We start from the raw sequence: 16,837 nt of genomic DNA on the forward strand, positions 1-16,837 counted from the left end.
TTTAATTATCATTACTAGAAATATATATTACTTAACTATCAAGCTAAAGTTGAAATTTCAGATACAAATTATGGATACTTGCTTTACCAAATATCAATGTCTTTTCTGTTAAAAAAAACTAGACCCTCAGCGCGGATATGAATTTTCAGTTTTTAATTATTTATTTTATTAAATGATGTATTTGTAATATTCGTTCATATTATATTCATTAAGTAAATATTTTTTTTTTGCATCTTAAACTATCTATTTTTTACGAATATGTGATATCATATAAAAATATAAAAAAATGAGTGTAGAATTAATTAGATAATTTTAAAAACATAAATTTTTCTTTCGTGTGCGATATCATATAAATAATGATCCGCCCAGTTAACAAAAATCATGATTATTTTATGTGTAATTTTTTTATTTTGACCATTTCCTTAAAACTATATTGAATTTTACATATTTTAATTAGAATATTTTAATATCTTTACCTTTTTATTTGAAATGCAACTCAGTATTTTTAACAATTATAACAAAATATTTAAAAAATATTTTTAGAATTTGTTTGAAAAATATGAAAATTACATTTTAAATTAAAATTATCCTAAAATATGATAAGTTTTGATGTAAACGAAAACTCAAATTATGTCAAAAATAATAATATTCAATGATAATATCAATTTTAATTGATTATTTTTTAAAAAAATATATTTACAAAAATATTGTTTGAAAGAAAATTCATTTATCTTTCAAATATAAAATGAAAATATTATAATTAAATAATAAAAAATATAAATAAAAACCATAAATTTAGCAAATGACAACAGAGTTATATTATGCTAAAATTTTCTTTCTAACAATTTATCAAATGACAAATGAGTTATGAGCAAATAATACCATATAATTTTTAAAAACATAGCCATTCTTAAATATTTTTTGAATAAATAATTATTTTTAAATTTAATCAACTGAAAATAATATCCGTACAATTGTGTGCGTCAAATTCTAGTTTTATTAATGCATGTTATATATTAGTGCTGCATGTTTTAGGTAACATTTTAATGATGCACGTTTTTAAAAATCTCTATTATGCATGTAAGGATAACTCATGAGTTTTTTTGGTTGATTAAATGACATTATGTCCAAATTAATTTAAGGATATTTCATTAAAGTAACTGAAAAAACAAACAATAAAATAGAAAGTTTAAATTCATTTAAGGATATTTCATTAATGTAACTGAAAAGACAAGTAATAAATTAAGCAGTTTTATTCGTTTTAGGATATATCATAAATGCAACTGAAAAATACAAGCAAAAAAAGTAGTTGAATTAATGAAGTAAGAACATTTTCAAATGAATATTTTTAATAATATAGATGTATAGTTTAATTTGCCAGGATACGGTAAGTTGCTTCTGTCTGCATTTGGTCAATGATAAAACTACATGATTTTTCAGCATCTTAATTAACGGGTGAATGGCCTAATATATATATATACTAGTGTCAACGCCCTTGCTAAGCACGGGTCAGTTTTATTGTCTTCAAAATTATTTAAAATTATTTGATCATGTTATAATTTTCGCTCAGAATTAAATTGTTTTCTGTCAAATATTTTATGAACCTGAATAACACTGGTGCATTCAAATTTAAACAAATAGGTTGAAATGGGGAGGGTCAAACAAAAATGATATTATTTTAAATGGTTACATGTTTGCAATTATTTTTTCAAAAATATTGAGATTAAAATTATTTTTATGATTACATTTTGTTTCTCTGTCAATTAAATTTTTTAATCTTAATTATTATATTTTTACCCACTTTACTTATTTTGTGTTAAAGACTAATTTACAAATTTAGATTTTTTTTATTAAAAAATCTTTTCTTGAATTATTAATTAAGGATTTCAAGAAAAGTGTTTATCTAAAAACGTTAACTATTTTCTGTTTTTAGATAGTCATTAAAACAACCTAGGAAAATTGTAAAAGAAAATTTGAGAAATTTCAAAATTAATTACAGAAAATGATTAGAAATTTAATTTAAAATGATAAAAAGTAAAAAGTAACTAAAATTATTGTTTACCTGATTATGAATTGTTAAACTTTCTGCAACTCTATCTATCAATTGTCTTCAACCTTCACTAACTTTACTCAGAACGTATCTCATCCAAACTTTTCTTTGATTCCTCATATTTTCTTCTTCTTTTTCATCTTCTTTTAGCATTGATTTCTGATGCATCTATACAACATACTAAAATATTTTCAAAAACTCAACAATACAAAGATCGATGATTTCGTAATTTTTCCTCGTTATAGACATATTTTCTTGTAGTGGAACTTGCATAATAAGTTTCATATGAACTCGTTATGAAACTTAGTGAAAAAGCCGGCATACAAAAATAATTTATGCAATGAATGATAGAAGTTTCAAACTGATGCAGAAAAAGAAAAAAAAAAGATATGAAGAAACCATTGAGAACTAACACCAGTTTGTAAAAAAAAATTGTCGTTGAAATGATTTTATAGTTCAATGCAAAAAATAGATAATTTTAAATTCTATTCAAATTAGCTCCAAACGTTTACGTAAAAAAGTGGGGATCATGGCTTTGATTGAGGAACGGTTGAGATAGCTATGGAACTGTTTTTTACACATGCAGTTTTATTTTTTCTTCGAAGGGAAAATGATACATTTTAATTTTGTTTTTAATTTTTATTATTTTGTAAAACTTTTCCACATGTCACTATTTGATTCGTCAGACGACTTGCGCTTTAGTATATAAAGGATATCGCGCTATGCGCTTGATATTTGTCAATTGTGTGATTTTTCAAAATATTTTGCTTTCAAAACTGTTGTCTATATTCTGAACTACTCAGCTGATGCATGTATCTCTCTCTTGTTCCATTTCTTTCTAATTCTCCTTAGGGCAGTGAGGAATATTTTAGTTGCTATTACAATGAAAAAATGTTTTTGGAGTTTCCGGTGTTAACCAGTTTTTACATGATGATTTAATATATAATTTGGCTTCTAATAGTTTTTACTAAACACTATTTCTCATTTATTTATATCATGGGTTATTGTTTTATAAACTCTCTTAAAGTTTCCCTTGTTAACGCCTTAACGGTAAAGTTCGTTTCCAAATTACTATCTTCACCTTGCTAGTAGGTTTTATTTCATTTGTTTTGAGTGGCTTTATGGCATGAACCTTATAGAGGATGATATCAACTGGTTCAATGTTTGCATGGTCAAACTTTTCAGTAGTTTGAGCTGTGTTGTTCCTACTAATGAAGCTGAATCCTTAGTGGTTATCCTGATTATTACTTCTGTCTCAGTTCAACTGCAGTTTTTGGAGCTTCTTGTGTGCTCTCTGTCTGGCGTAGCTTTACTTCTCAACTTATGGATATCGAGTTTAGAGAACTTCTCCATGTCTTCGGTTGTTTGTAATGGCTTCTATCAATCAATTTCTTGCTTGTCTCTCTGTTACTTTAAAACCTGCTCTTTGTGCTGGTTTGACTTTGTTATTTTCTATTGTAAACATTGTTTCCTTGGTTGGAGAGTGATCTATCAATCTATAAAAAGAATAGCTGACCAAAACAAAAATTGGCTTCTAATATATAAATTGGTGAGATTAAGAGATTCATGGATATCATTTGACATTTCTAAGAGTTGACATGTGTCCTTTACCACTATTTTATTTTATTTTTAAAAATCTTTATAATTTTTTGGAAGTTAATTTACTTGCTTAAAGAAAAAAAATATATATTGTTACACTTCCACGAAACAGGCCACAATCCCTTTTTTTTTTTTTTTTTTTGCAAACACTAAAGAAATATTACGGCGGACAAAGAAATAACCATCAAAAAACACTCCATCAATCTTAAAGCGTGAGATTGTAGAACAAAGACAGGAAAAAATATAAAAGAAATGGACATGCAGACAACTAAACTCGTTCCTCATGAACTGAAAGACCGAACCTTCACTAAAAATATTACACGAACAGCACACTGCTAAACTCTTAAGACCCAATTCGCAGACTATTAAATCAAACCAATAAAAAAACAATCACTGATGAAACTTGACCCACCTAAGAATACTGAGAAAGTAGCTTCGCCCGTGGAGCCTTAGCTAGCTTCTTCCCTGCCTTCTACTTCTCACCATTCGTCACCACTTCACCTAGATCCACAAAAACATTAGAAATCATAATTAATGAGACAAAATCGTGAGACAGACCACCAAACCTGCTATTATAGGTGTCACCACCACATCGGCTTCAGGGTTTGTGTCGGCTTCAAGAGAGATCTCCATCACAGGCATATCGGTTAAAACAGGCTTCTCTGCATCCATAGCTTACGGATCAGAGGATCCAAGCTCCGACTCTCCAGATTCCGAATCCAGGATCTGAAACCGGTCCTTATTTCTCAACCGGAACCTCGCTCGCCGACGAAGACCCCGCCAGTTCCGCCGCCGCTACCTAAGTTTAAAAAAAAAATCAAAAATCAGATTTGAAACAAAAAAAAAGAGAAACTCAGATTCGGATAAGAACTAACGTACAGATTAAATAGCAGCATGGATCTTGACCTTAGATCGCTTGGTAGGGCGTGGAGATGAGAAGACGGTTCAGGGGATGAAGAAGAAGAAGAGAAACTCTTGGAAGATGAAGAGCTACGACTGGTCTCAACCATGTCTCACAATTTTTTTTTTCAATCTCGATCTTGTTCCCGATATAGAGAAGGAGAGGAAAGAGACGGAATCAAAAATATCAGAGACTTTATGTAAATGAGAAGAAAAACAGAATCAAACGTCTCGTCTTCATCATCTCCACGTGATAACCAAACCAGACATTAAATCATATGTATTTAAAATGGGCCACTTCGATTTTATATCAGCCCACATAAGTGTGGCCCGATTGTAACTTCAAAGACGGTCTGACGTGGCAAAACGAAGCTTCACTATTGATTGATTTTTTATAGTGACGTAGATAGCTTTAGAGTGGAGGATATTCCCCTTTTATTACTTGTTTGATTATCTTTTTTGTTTTTTGAATTCCTTTTATTAAAAGAATTTATGAATAATGTAATCCAAAAATTTATCTTCAGTATTTATGTAGTACTTCAGTATTTATGTAGTACTATAAATAAAATCGAACATATAGTTTGATGATAAAACCAAAACTTAAAACTGTAATTGTCTTTTTGTCGAAACTAACTTTCTGGAGATTTACTTTTTTTATTTTAAATAAATAGATATATATTATTTTTTTCTTTATCTTCTGATTCCACAACTAATAAACTAAATGTCCTTATCTTCTTATTAATTCAACCAGAAAGTTTTTGATACATGGTTAGGGCTTTTTTGATAACTAAAATAGTAAGAGGTCGTTTCTATGCTTTGAGCAGTGCAAAACACACTCTATCAAAAACTCTTGCCCGAGAATGTAATGATATTTTAATCTTATGGCGTGATTAATATTTTCCCTATTATTATCATGTAAAAGAAAAGAAATTTGAGATATAAGAATTAGATATGAATGAGAAATACAGAGAATGGTAAAGAGAATGGTAAGTAACAAACAAAGAGGCAAAACCACAAAAAGAATAATTAGTACACGCCTATAACATATAAAAGCTTGTGACATATTGCGTTAGTATAAATAAGAAAATCTCAAAAGGCCAAATGCTGGCATAGACTTCAATTATTTTCTCGTTCTTACCTATTGTATAATAATCTCAGTTGTTTTATTGGTACTGAAAAGAGGTCATTTTCAAAGATAGAAAACATTCCGAAAATGGTTTCGATAGATTCAAGTTTTTTTCTTTCCACTGTCCAATTCTTTCACAGTTTATCGTCTTTCGTGGATCAAAAAAACCAAACTAAAAAAATAGATATATGTTTTACATCTCTTTTTTTTTTTGAAACTAGATGTTTTACATCTTAGTACTTCTGTTATGCTTTAACAATGTACATAAACTGTTAAAAGTATTGTAATTTGTAAAATGTCATATCACAAATAGATATATTTGAAATATGTAGTCTAGACATAATTTTTTTTTTTAAATAGTTGGCCTTAACCGACATCAACACTGCATTATATATCAAAAGGAATTTTATTGGTATAGATAGGTTCTTTGGATACTTTTTAAGATCATTCGTCTATACACCTACATAAAATTAAATATAATTTAGATTTTAGCTTTATTATATAATAGTTCTTTAGTTTTGTTACAAATTCACAATTTTACACCTCTTATATAGCAGCTATGGCTCTAACTAATACATGTGTAGATATTTCTTTAGAAAAACCCCAAAGGCAGTTGTAGGCCAATCATGTAACAAATAAAATAATATCATTGTTGTAAATCTTTTGGCAATAAGACATGTTTGTTGTGGTCCTATGTTGTAACCAAAAAAAATTATTATTTACCTTCATTGTTATTATTGAGTTACAATTACAGAAGGTTTTCATAGTAGTACATCACTTATTCAATAACTTTGGAGTTCATAACATAATATAAAATTACATTGCCTCATGTTTCTTTTCCCCAACCAAAATGATACCAAAGTTACAAAACCCTTTTGACCATCAGCCACCAAATGTAGCTCTTTTCATGATCTTTCTCCACTTTATTAGACTTTCTGCAAAGAACAAACCCGTTACTTGTATGCACAAACTCTTTCCTGGCAAGTGCTAATGCTTCTACTTTTAGTTTACGCACACAAGCATCTACATCTTGCATGAGTCTCTTCGAACCCCTGACCAAAAATTTAATTCCGTCGGTTTCTAATCAAGAAAAAAAAAGCCAAAAATTGGTGTGAATACATATGAGAACGTACCTTATTCATGCTAGAATACTATGACTCATAAAACATTTAACTTGGGCCAGCCGAGAAGACAGACAGCGCACTCAGGTTTAGTGACAGCTCATCAAAACAATTGTCCAAGATTGCTAGATCATACGATAGGATGTGGCAGATCGAAAGAAATCCTTGCCCATTCTTTCTTAAGACCTATACCTTTATATATGCTCGAATTCCCCAAATGCTAAGTCCTACCATTAGCTTTTGATTTAAGAGAAAAACTTGATTAAGTCTCCTAAGTATCACAATCTGTCTTGTGATGGACCTAACACTATCTGCCTCAAAATTGTCAAACCTAGCCTTCTTGAAAGCCAGTATTCTTCCTGTTTCAGGCTCTCGTGCACAGAACACGCTAATGTACATCCCTTGTCCGATCTGCAAAATCCTCAGAAAGAAAAACATACCAAATCTTCCCTCTGAATTGAAAAAAAAAATCTGACCAAGGACATTTGAATCTATACATAACGAAACACATTTATAAAAAAGAAGAAAAAAAACATATAAGCTGACAAACGCAAAATACTGCTACTGGTGGAGTTGCCACTTGCCATGCTCTTGCGCGTGCTTCTCCTATAGTAGAGAGACTGATAACAAAAAGAGAAAAAAAAACTTAGATTATATTAATCAAGTCTCAAAATTGTACGTATCTACACAAAATTAAAAGTCTTACATGGTGGTATACCATATGTGCCTTCTTCTCGCCCCTTTACCTTTTTTGTTACCGGAGAAGCAAATAAAGAGAAATCAAGCAAAGGTCATGTGGATGAAAATATCAGATAGAATCGTATTTGAAACTGTGAATGTGGTAAACTTTTATTAGCTTTTCAAATGCGTCCGATCGAAACTGGAACCAACCATGGATAGCTTCGCCGGCGACGTTGGTCAGCCACGCAAGCAAGACGGCGACGACCTGCTGAGGCAAAAGCTTGGCTAGTGACAACTTTGAGGCATCTGATCCCATGAAAAATTAGAGGGAGGGAAGCAAACTCTACGAATATGCAAATGTAAACAGAAAGAAGTAAACGGTACCGTTGACATCGAGGGAGCCGTGCGAAATCAACATCTCCCGCTGTGTAGCATCAGAAACTTGGGTGGCTGCGTGTTTGGGAGGGGCTTTCCGGGGAGAAGGCTTTGACTTGGAGATACCTTTCTTTGTTGTCTGCTTGTAGAAACCTTTTCTGCTCGTGAATTGCTAGGAGATCGACGATCTATTGAAGAAGAGAAAACGACGGATCTAGGAGATAGACGATCCGCTCATGTTGAAGGAAATCATCGACCCAGCCTCGCGTTCTTAGGGTTTCTCTTGGACTGGGCTTTTGGGCCAAATAATTCACTTGACTGATAAAAAAAAACAGTCCAACACTGCCTAAAGCCCGGTGTGACGTGGCAAAAATCAAATTTCTCATCGGTTGATTTTTGAAGTTAGCGTAGATAGGCTCAATGGAGCTTATATCCCTTTTTTACTTATTGTATTGTATGTATGATTTTATTTTTAAGCAATCATAATAACTAACTAGATCTTGATCCGCGCAACCGCGCGAGTTTTTGTTTTTATTTATTTTTATATAAACATTCTGTTTTCAATTCTAAATTGGTATATATTATAATATATGTGTCTATCAATTTTTCAAACATAATAAGTCTACAGTATATTTTTTCATTGAATAGATTGTTTCAAACTTTCACATGTATTTGTATCTTCTTCTATATATATATTTTCGGATTATTATTTCATTATTAAAATCGTAACTATATATATATATATATATTAGTAAAATATTATTTTATTGTCATATTCAAAAATATTGTAATATTTCACAAATTTAGAAAGTTTTTAAAAAATTAAACTTTTCGCTTCATAGATTTATATTATCGAGTAAATAATTAAACATTTAGTTTTTGTTTAATTTTTAAAATAAACTATTTAGTTCATTTGTTTTCATTGGTTTAAGGTAGTAAAGATTAACCATTGTTATATAATATGATTTTTGTTATTTAAAAAAAAAATTATAAATTTAAAAATTAACATCGACAAATATTTAAATAATTAACATATGGAGTTATAGTATTACAACATTAAATTATATCTATTTAATTTATATTATCTATAAATCCAATGGATCATCTATTGTTTAAATCTGATTATTGATAGCTCAATAAAAATTTCGGGTTGGCCCAAAATTTAAATGATAAGATTAAAGATTAAATGTAACATGACTTTGTAGGAATAGGTCCATTAGATCAATTTTAAAAAAAAAAATCACACATAAATGAAGGTTGTGACTTCTGTTTTTAAAATATTCATATTTGCATCATTCACACTTAAGAAACAACTATTACTTTTATTTTTCATATTCACATCTTATACTTGTACGTTCCACGACGGTTCCACCAGGGGTCCTATTTACTCCGAAGCTTCTTCCTGATAATGCCATGGATAAGATCAGCTGTTCTGCGAATGAAGGTTTTATCGCGGCGGTTATCAGAAAGCTCCTCGGCCTCGGTGGTCCATTCTACGTGGCAACACTTATCGCCTTCCTGAGGAGTAATAGTGATGGTGACTTTGAGCCTATTGAACTTCGTCATCAAGACATCAGTGCTCCTCATTAAACCGATCGTTGTTGTCCTTTTTACCAAATCTTTAGTCTGGATTTCCACCACAGCTTTCGGAGAAGATAAAAAAGAATTAGGGTTTATATCTAACAATATGAAATAATGATAAAATCAATTAATGTACAAGAGAGTTTACCAGATTCTTTACATGCTTCAATGAAAGCTTTAAAACATTCTTCCGCCGGATACTCAGAGACAATGGAGTTGTTTGTATGATTTAGCTGGTAAAGATCGGTATCAATGAGCTTGATGTGACGGGTAAGACTCGTAAGAGTGTTGTAAAACAGACGATTGATTCGATCTTTAGGGTCATGGCGTTTATACTTGCACACGATCTGCAAATTCACGGGGCTATGTATGTCTTCCGTAGGAAAGACCATGGTTACTTTGACGGTCTCGAAGTATTTTGGGTTTACTCTTTCCCCAAATATACGCATCGTCACTGTTCTTTTCTCCAAATCCGTCGACTGTATATAGAACCTCAATTCCTCTACAGAGAAGCAGATATGTAGCAATTAAATCGATATCAAGTAACAGGAATGAAATTTTGAAAGAGTTAATTACCAGCAGGATACTCGACTGAGACATGGTGTATCTTTCTGGTAAAATAGTTAAAGAATTCGTCCGCAGGAGATTGAAGTTTCTCCTGAAAGCTAAGCGTGGTTTCCGTAGTCTTTTTCTCTTCATTTTTTGGTTCAGCCGTCATTTTCTCTCTTTTTTTTAATAGTATAGATGTTTTGTGGGCTTGATTATGAAAGGTGTTTATATAACATTTTTAAGCTCAACTCATCTAACATTTTTTAAGGTCAACTCATCTAACTTTTTTAAAGCCCACTCATCTAACTTTTTTTCACCATATCGAATCTTTCTATTTATATAACCAAAGGTCCAAAGGCTTTAATTATTTACAATTTACTTGCATTTGGTTAATTCATTTGGCACATTGGAAATTAAATTAACTGTGCAAGCTAAAAACATAGTTTCTTTGAAAAAAATAAGGGCTTTTAATTATATTGTTTTGTTTGATTTCTACTCAAGATGAGTCTGTTACTTCTGACGAAAACAATATCATGTGCAATATGGGATCTGATTCTGAGGATGTATAATGCATATGCTTTTGTGAGTCAGTAAAAGTGATTTTCCATCGGAGATGACTTTGTGCTCATTTCTCTCTTAACACTAGATATGATAATAAAACGAAAACAAGAGGATGATTTGAGGAATTGTTCATCACAGCTTCATGAGTCACCAGAAGTGGTTTTTTCTTTAAAATGATTATTTTTCTTGTCCTTGTGTTATAGCATATAGAAAGCGTGTTAACTTTTTTATCTAATTAATAACTTAGCAACTAATTGGAACCATACAATTCATATATGTATATATATAGTTGTTTTTATTTGTAAAAAAATATATTCTGTAGGTTGATACGTATTCGAGAACATGAGAATAGTTTTGACTAATGAATATCATGAAATATTATAAATCAGCAAATAACCAAGTCACTCAACTTACTCATTTTAGTTACTATATGATGAGTATCCAATGCGGTTAACACTGTTTCTTACTTTACTTTACAACATTGAATTTAACCGTTTCTTAAGACGTAGATGATATGAGCCGTTCTATAGAAATCGTCGATACAGTGACAATATGAAAGTTCTTATATAGCTTTATGGGTAAATACATTGGAAGTGATTGTTAATGGTTAATAACTAACTATTGCAGACCATATTGAATCATTGATGGGTTCAATATACTAAGCAAAAGTATCACATCTAACTCTCTAAACAAAAGTACTACCTCATAGGCTCATAGCTGATTCCCAATATTAGTCTTATAGTTATTATATATGTGAGTATCCAATGTGCTTAATTAATACCATTTCATACTTAATTAACCAAATAGATTAAGCAGCTAATTTGTAGGGGCAAATCTCCAAAATAGCACATTTCTAAGTTTATATCACAAAAATAGCACTCAAAAACTAAAATGACCAAAATAGCACATTTCTAAGTTTATCGTTTGAAAATTTTAATTTTTTTATTTTTCAAAATTTGAAATCTTATCCACAAAACCTCATTTCTCAACTCTAAACCCTAAACTCTAAACCCTAAACCCTAAACCCTAAACCCTAAACCATAAACTCTAAACCCTAAACCCTAAATCCTAAACCCTAAACTCGAAACCCTAAACCCTAAACTCTAAACCCTAAACCCTAAATCCTAAACCCCACCCTTTAACTATAAACCCTAAGTTTGTGACTTTTGATAAAACATTAAGTGCTATTTTTGTGACTTTTGACATTGAGTACTAGTTTGGGAACAAAAACTTGATTTAATGCTATTTTTGTCTTTTTCTCAATTTGTAGCTTAAAATTTTTATTTGATATATTTATTGAACACGATGACGTTCAAAGAAGAAGCACAATGAAAATAAATTTCAGTAAATGCTCATGTCACACTTCGGATATAGCATTCTTGATTGCAACTATGTTCTTAGCTTGAGTATATTATAGAGAAATTTTCTAGGATAGAATTAAAAAAAATTTTGTCACAAATATAGACTTTAAAAATAAAAATGACCAAAATAAATTTAAATATTTTATCAAAAAAGTAAATATATAATACTTCTAGGGTTAATTAATATAAACATTAGAGTTTAGAGTTAAGAATCAGAGTTTAAAGTTTAAGGTTTAGGGTTTAGAATTGAGGTTTAAAGGATATGATTTTAATTTTTTTTTTAAATTTATAAAAAAAAATTTCAAAACAAAAAATATTATTTTGGTCATGTTAATTTTTTAATTCTATTTTTCTGACAAAAACTTAAAAAAGTGTATCAGAGATAAATTGCCCTATATTATAGTCCATGAAATTTCAAGAAAGGTTACTTTCAGTTTAGTTATATGCCATAACCTCCCATTCTGAGGTCTGGCCCGATATCTGCGAAGAAAACGGCATGTTGTCTCCGATATCTGTGAAGAAAACGGCATGTTGTCTCCCGATAGATATAAAACTGCAATCACTCTGCATATAGAAACGACAAACAAAGTTGTAAAGATGACTCATCATTTTCTGCTTGGAGCAAAATTTCACCCGAACACAAATGTTGAATATACAATTAGATACGTTAAAGTTACAGTAACCTATGATTTGACAAGCTAATTATGAAACTAAGATTGCTTTACGAAAATTAGAGGTCTTCTTCTTCTTCTTCTTCCCCTATAAACAAACAAATGTATCTCCATCACTCAACGGACAAATGAAAACAACACTGATATTAAAAAAGAAAACAATTGAAACGAAAAGGGGAAGGAAACACTCTTGAAAGCAGCTTCCCATCTCTCTCCTTCTCTCTCTATCCAGAAACAGATACGTACGTAATTATACACATATACTCTGGTAGAAGCAGATAGATTCAGACAAGAGAACCAAACCAAGTGTTAAAGAAACAGGTAAAGTCTTTGTCAAGATGCTTTGATTTACTTTTGCTTCACGTACATGTAATCTTACGTATTCTTCAGCTCTACCGTCTCTTTCTTTCTCTATAACGTCGGTAGTTGAAATACTGCTGTTGAGTATTTCACAAATCTAACCCCTCCAATATCAATTTAGTAGCTTGAAAGGTTTTAAAGAACAAGAGAGAGAGAGACTTGATGCACTCCTCTATATCTCGCTCTTCTTCACACAACACCCATCTTCTCTGTTTCTTTGGAAGCAACTAACTCGGAAGGATATAATTCATCAGAAGCTTGCCTTTGGAATGGTCTCTTGCTGCACCTACTAAACGTAAAGACACAAGCAGAAGCTATGCATTTTCCTCTTGTTTCGGCTTGGAACAAGAGAAGGAGAAGCAAATCCTATGATACGGATCCATGTACGTTCCTTTTCTCCATCATCTTCGCCAGATGGCGTAAAAGTATGTTACCTTCGACATTACTAATACTGGATAAAAAGGGGTTTAAGTGAAACTGAATCAATAACCTTACTTCTCAGGGGTCTACAGAACAGCAGAGTGCTGGCAAATCGAAGATCAGACGTCTCAGCCAAGGAAACGAAGATATGGGTCATGTGTTTATACCCTCAAGGAAATGGAAGAGGCTACAAATTCCTTCAGTGATGACAATCTCCTCGGTAAAGGAGGCTTTGGCCGAGTTTACAAGGGCACTCTAAAAACAGGAGAGGTATGAACTAATGTATATCGCTTCATTTAATGTGATTTACAACAGGCTTCATACTGTTAGGAATGTTTACTAAGAAGTACATGTTTGTCAAAGATGAAAAAGGAACATACGTATTATCTTTGATCCTTTCACTATTTGAAGGTTGTTGCGATCAAGAAGATGGATTTACCTCCGTTCAAAAAGGCTGACGGCGAAAGAGAATTTCGTGTGGAGGTGGATATATTGAGTAGACTCGACCATCCAAATCTGGTATCTTTGATTGGCTACTGTGCAGATGGAAAACACCGCTTCCTAGTATATGAATATATGCAAAACGGAAACCTGCAAGATCATTTGAATGGTAACTGTCAATGAAACAACAGTCAAAATCCATTAAAAGGCAAAATAGCCACTAAACTATAAACGATGTTTTTATCACAGGATTAAAAGAAGCAAAGATAAGCTGGCCAATAAGACTCAGAATCGCACTTGGAGCAGCGAAAGGACTCGCTTATCTCCATTCAAGTTCTGGTGTTGGCATTCCAATTGTTCACAGAGATTTCAAATCGACCAACGTTTTACTAGACACCTACTATAACGCAAAGGTGCCCTTTAAAATACATTAAAGTGCACGGTTTATGCAGCTAAAAAATTCAAAAGCATTCACTAAAAAATAAGACGCCGAGTGAAATCCTTGCAGATATCAGACTTTGGACTAGCAAAGTTGATGCCAGAAGGAAAGGACACTTGTGTGACTGCAAGAGTTCTAGGAACTTTCGGCTACTTCGACCCAGAATACACATCGGTAACGATTCTTACTCATGTTTTCACATGATTCCCTTCCTATAAATAACGTTGATAAGAAAAAAGGGTAAACTAGACGTTACATAACTAATAAGAAAACTCTCTAACAATGACGTGAACTCAAATATCAAAACTCATAAGCAAGAAAAGACAGTTTTAGCATAATAATTATTCAATTTGTGAGGTGGCAGACAGGTAAACTTACACTACAAAGCGACATTTATGCATTTGGGGTTGTGCTTCTAGAACTACTGACCGGACGCAGAGCGGTTGACTTAACTCAGGGCCCAAACGAACAGAATCTGGTGCTACAGGTAAAGTGGCCCCTACTAGCTTCTAAGATTGACATACAGAATAAACTGCTGAATCTTCTCTACGTTTCAGGTCAAGAGTATACTGAACGATAGAAAGAAACTGCGCAAGGTTATAGATCCAGAGCTGTCACGGAACTCATACAGCATGGAAGCTATAGCCATGTTTGCTGATCTGGCATCACGTTGCATCCGTATAGAGAGCAGCGAGAGGCCTTCGGTGACGGATTGTGTTAAGGAACTGCAACTAATTATCTACACAAACTCGAAGGGTGGCTTGGGTGGGACGATACCTACATTCAGAAGGCTCTAGACACAACAGATTCTTTCAAAGCAGTGATAATGGATTACGTCATTTTTTTCCAACAATGAGAGGTTGCTGATATAAGAAAACAAATCCTAATTAATAATAAGTCAACTTCCAGCTGCTAAAATTATATCAAAGCCAGACATTATTTAGATGTATATACTATAAAGTCACCATGTAAATCGGGTGTATATTGTGTTTTATTTGCCAAGAGTGTTTTGCTTGCAGAGAAATGAGTGTTTATATATATACGTTCAGGGGTGTATCCTTTTATATTCCTCTTTTTGCCTTACGCTTAAACTTTAGACCGCACATATGTATACAAGAAAGACAATCACAACCAAAACAGGAAGAAGAAAACAACCGGTAAAGCTACGTCTGATAAGAACATGAGTGACATACCTCTACTACGATCATATAAACAGCAAGTTGAAGCAAGAAATTGGAGCATCAATTGTAGATGGAAGGTGGTAACAACTCATCCTCTTGGTCAAGTCACATGTAGTCCCTGCATGATGGAGCCAATCACAACCAGTTCGAAGTTTATTTGGTCTCAGACAAGGTAGACAAAACACTAAAAGCTGATTGGTACGTTGAAAAACTGTGTACCCGTGTTCATACATTGACCGAGGAGGTCAGCTCATTATCAGACTCCACCACATCTGAAGGGCTGGTGGTGGAAGGTGGAAGCTTCTTGCGCATCAAATGCTTACGCCGCTGCAACATCAAAAGGACCAAAACAGTATCTGTCTTAACAACCTCGTACCCTGCTTTCTTGTACATATTGAAAGGAGCTTCATCGACCATCCTGCAATGCAAGTAGACATCTTTGGAAGGACTAAGCTGAGATATGAGCTCTTCACTCGCCTTCAACAAATGCCACCCAATCCCTCTCCTAAACCAATCATCATCACACACAAAAAAGTCACAAACTTTACCATCAACAACATTAATTAACAAGAACAAGACTGAAAATACCTTCTAAGATCCTCTTTCACAGTCATGTTACACACATAAGGTGATTCCTTTGGAGGAGTCGGAGAAGGAGGAGAAGCATTAGCACCTCGTTTGTCAAGACAAACCTCAACGGTTCCCGCCATCTCATCAACAACCTCCTCCTCTCCATCACCACTACCCGAATCCGTTTTCCTCCTAAAGAATCCAACTAAAGTAACTGCGTGTGGCAACACTTCTCTCCTCTCAATCAGATACTGCTTCACCAAGAACCGCAACACAGACTGATACCCAGAAGGCAACATCATCGACTCTCCAAACGACTCGGCGAGGAGACTCACCGTCGAATCCATCTCGCCTTGTCTCATAACCCGAACCCACATGGTTCCAGACTCCAGCTCCTGGAAATACGCAAATCCTTCGAGAGCTTTGAGCTTCTCTAGCTCCGCGTTGCTTAAGAACCTCCCCGTGCGGAAGGTTTCCTCGAGAAAGTCGTAGCTTCCGGTGGATTTTGTCGGGGTGGATTCTTCTTCTTCTTCTTCTTCTCCTGTTTCTGTGGCGGTTGAAATCGAAGTAGAGTGCGAAGAAGGAAGGGAAGCGAATCTGAGACTTGAGCGACGGCGAGATCTAGAAGAGCATAGTGAAGGGTATCTAGACGAGAGAGGAAGCTTCTTGGATTGGTTTTGCTTGAGAGAATCGAGAGAGAAAGCAAGTGCGATGCTTACGGCCGCCATTGATACACGAGAAGATGCTTCGTCGTCTCTCTCTCTCAAATGGATAAAATAACTGACAAATTTGGTAGTGATGATAGTAAAACGCAGCGTTTTGACAATCCGCCAAAGGCCCATTAAAGTATT

The 16,837-nt window shown here is 33.1% G+C and overlaps 3 protein-coding genes and 2 long non-coding RNA genes across 9 annotated transcripts; 1 reads left to right on the forward strand and 4 right to left on the reverse strand.

The window, feature by feature from the left end:
• Positions 1-1,358: 1,358 nt before the first annotated feature.
• Positions 1,359-5,861, reverse strand: LOC125587808. The gene is made up of 3 exons (XR_007324180.1): positions 4,529-5,861; positions 4,216-4,448; positions 1,359-4,150 (listed from the first exon to the last, which is right to left on the reverse strand). It is a non-coding gene; the product is annotated as an uncharacterized LOC125587808 (long non-coding RNA).
• A 513-nt stretch (positions 5,862-6,374) lies between these two features.
• LOC111202538 lies at positions 6,375-8,146 on the reverse strand. 2 transcript variants are annotated; one of them, XR_007324181.1, is made up of 4 exons: positions 7,862-8,146; positions 7,503-7,742; positions 6,809-7,416; positions 6,375-6,727 (listed from the first exon to the last, which is right to left on the reverse strand). It is a non-coding gene; the product is annotated as an uncharacterized LOC111202538 (long non-coding RNA). The 2 variants fall into 2 exon arrangements; XR_007324182.1 differs by having other exon boundaries at positions 7,503-7,783; positions 7,862-8,125.
• Positions 8,147-8,981: 835 nt separating this feature from the next.
• LOC125587809 lies at positions 8,982-10,378 on the reverse strand. The gene is made up of 3 exons (XM_048759003.1): positions 10,010-10,378; positions 9,582-9,935; positions 8,982-9,495 (listed from the first exon to the last, which is right to left on the reverse strand). Exons 1-3 carry the CDS (start codon positions 10,149-10,151, stop codon positions 9,233-9,235), a joined length of 759 nt encoding a protein of 252 aa, XP_048614960.1. The 5' UTR covers positions 10,152-10,378; the 3' UTR covers positions 8,982-9,232.
• Positions 10,379-12,718: 2,340 nt separating this feature from the next.
• On the forward strand, positions 12,719-15,291 carry LOC106367586 (probable serine/threonine-protein kinase PBL28). Of its 3 annotated transcripts, XM_013807392.3 has the most exons (8): positions 12,719-12,896; positions 13,057-13,360; positions 13,438-13,625; positions 13,767-13,965; positions 14,046-14,209; positions 14,305-14,409; positions 14,600-14,722; positions 14,793-15,291. In XM_013807392.3, exons 2-8 carry the CDS (start codon positions 13,252-13,254, stop codon positions 15,030-15,032), a joined length of 1,128 nt encoding a protein of 375 aa, XP_013662846.2. In that variant the 5' UTR covers positions 12,719-12,896; positions 13,057-13,251; the 3' UTR covers positions 15,033-15,291. The 3 variants fall into 3 exon arrangements, with proteins under 3 accessions (XP_013662846.2, XP_013662845.2, XP_013662847.2); XM_013807391.3 differs by lacking the exon at positions 12,719-12,896 and having other exon boundaries at positions 12,965-13,360; XM_013807393.3 differs by lacking the exon at positions 12,719-12,896 and having other exon boundaries at positions 12,968-13,318.
• Positions 13,625-16,769, reverse strand: LOC111202976. 2 transcript variants are annotated; one of them, XM_022696330.2, is made up of 4 exons: positions 16,005-16,769; positions 15,648-15,921; positions 15,429-15,534; positions 13,625-13,946 (listed from the first exon to the last, which is right to left on the reverse strand). In XM_022696330.2, exons 1-3 carry the CDS (start codon positions 16,712-16,714, stop codon positions 15,517-15,519), a joined length of 1,002 nt encoding a protein of 333 aa, XP_022552051.2. In that variant the 5' UTR covers positions 16,715-16,769; the 3' UTR covers positions 13,625-13,946; positions 15,429-15,516. The 2 variants fall into 2 exon arrangements, with proteins under 2 accessions (XP_022552051.2, XP_022552052.2); XM_022696331.2 differs by having other exon boundaries at positions 15,636-15,921; positions 16,005-16,767.
• Between the last annotated feature and the right edge of the window lie 68 nt (positions 16,770-16,837).

The sequence above is a fragment of the Brassica napus genome, chromosome C5, assembly GCF_020379485.1.
Source record: "Brassica napus cultivar Da-Ae chromosome C5, Da-Ae, whole genome shotgun sequence".
Classification (NCBI taxonomy): Eukaryota; Viridiplantae; Streptophyta; class Magnoliopsida; order Brassicales; family Brassicaceae; genus Brassica; species Brassica napus.

What these genes read in the sequence shown, in the direction of transcription:
- LOC125587809 (XM_048759003.1), bottom strand. Translation starts at nt 10,151, where the DNA reads ATGACGGCTGAACCAAAAAATGAAGAGAAAAAGACTACGGAAACCACG. An exon ending in CTCAGTCGAGTATCCTGCTG is followed by an intron (nt 9,936 to 10,009) that starts GTAATTAACTCT and finishes GCTTCTCTGTAG; the next exon opens with AGGAATTGAGGTTCTATATA. An exon ending in TGAAGCATGTAAAGAATCTG is followed by an intron (nt 9,496 to 9,581) that starts GTAAACTCTCTT and finishes CTTCTCCGAAAG; the next exon opens with CTGTGGTGGAAATCCAGACT.
- LOC106367586 (XM_013807392.3), top strand. Translation starts at nt 13,252, where the DNA reads ATGCATTTTCCTCTTGTTTCGGCTTGGAACAAGAGAAGGAGAAGCAAA. An exon ending in TCGACCCAGAATACACATCG is followed by an intron (nt 14,410 to 14,599) that starts GTAACGATTCTT and finishes GTGAGGTGGCAG; the next exon opens with ACAGGTAAACTTACACTACA. An exon ending in AACAGAATCTGGTGCTACAG is followed by an intron (nt 14,723 to 14,792) that starts GTAAAGTGGCCC and finishes TCTACGTTTCAG; the next exon opens with GTCAAGAGTATACTGAACGA.
- LOC111202976 (XM_022696330.2), bottom strand. Translation starts at nt 16,714, where the DNA reads ATGGCGGCCGTAAGCATCGCACTTGCTTTCTCTCTCGATTCTCTCAAG. An exon ending in GTGAAAGAGGATCTTAGAAG is followed by an intron (nt 15,922 to 16,004) that starts GTATTTTCAGTC and finishes TGATTGGTTTAG; the next exon opens with GAGAGGGATTGGGTGGCATT.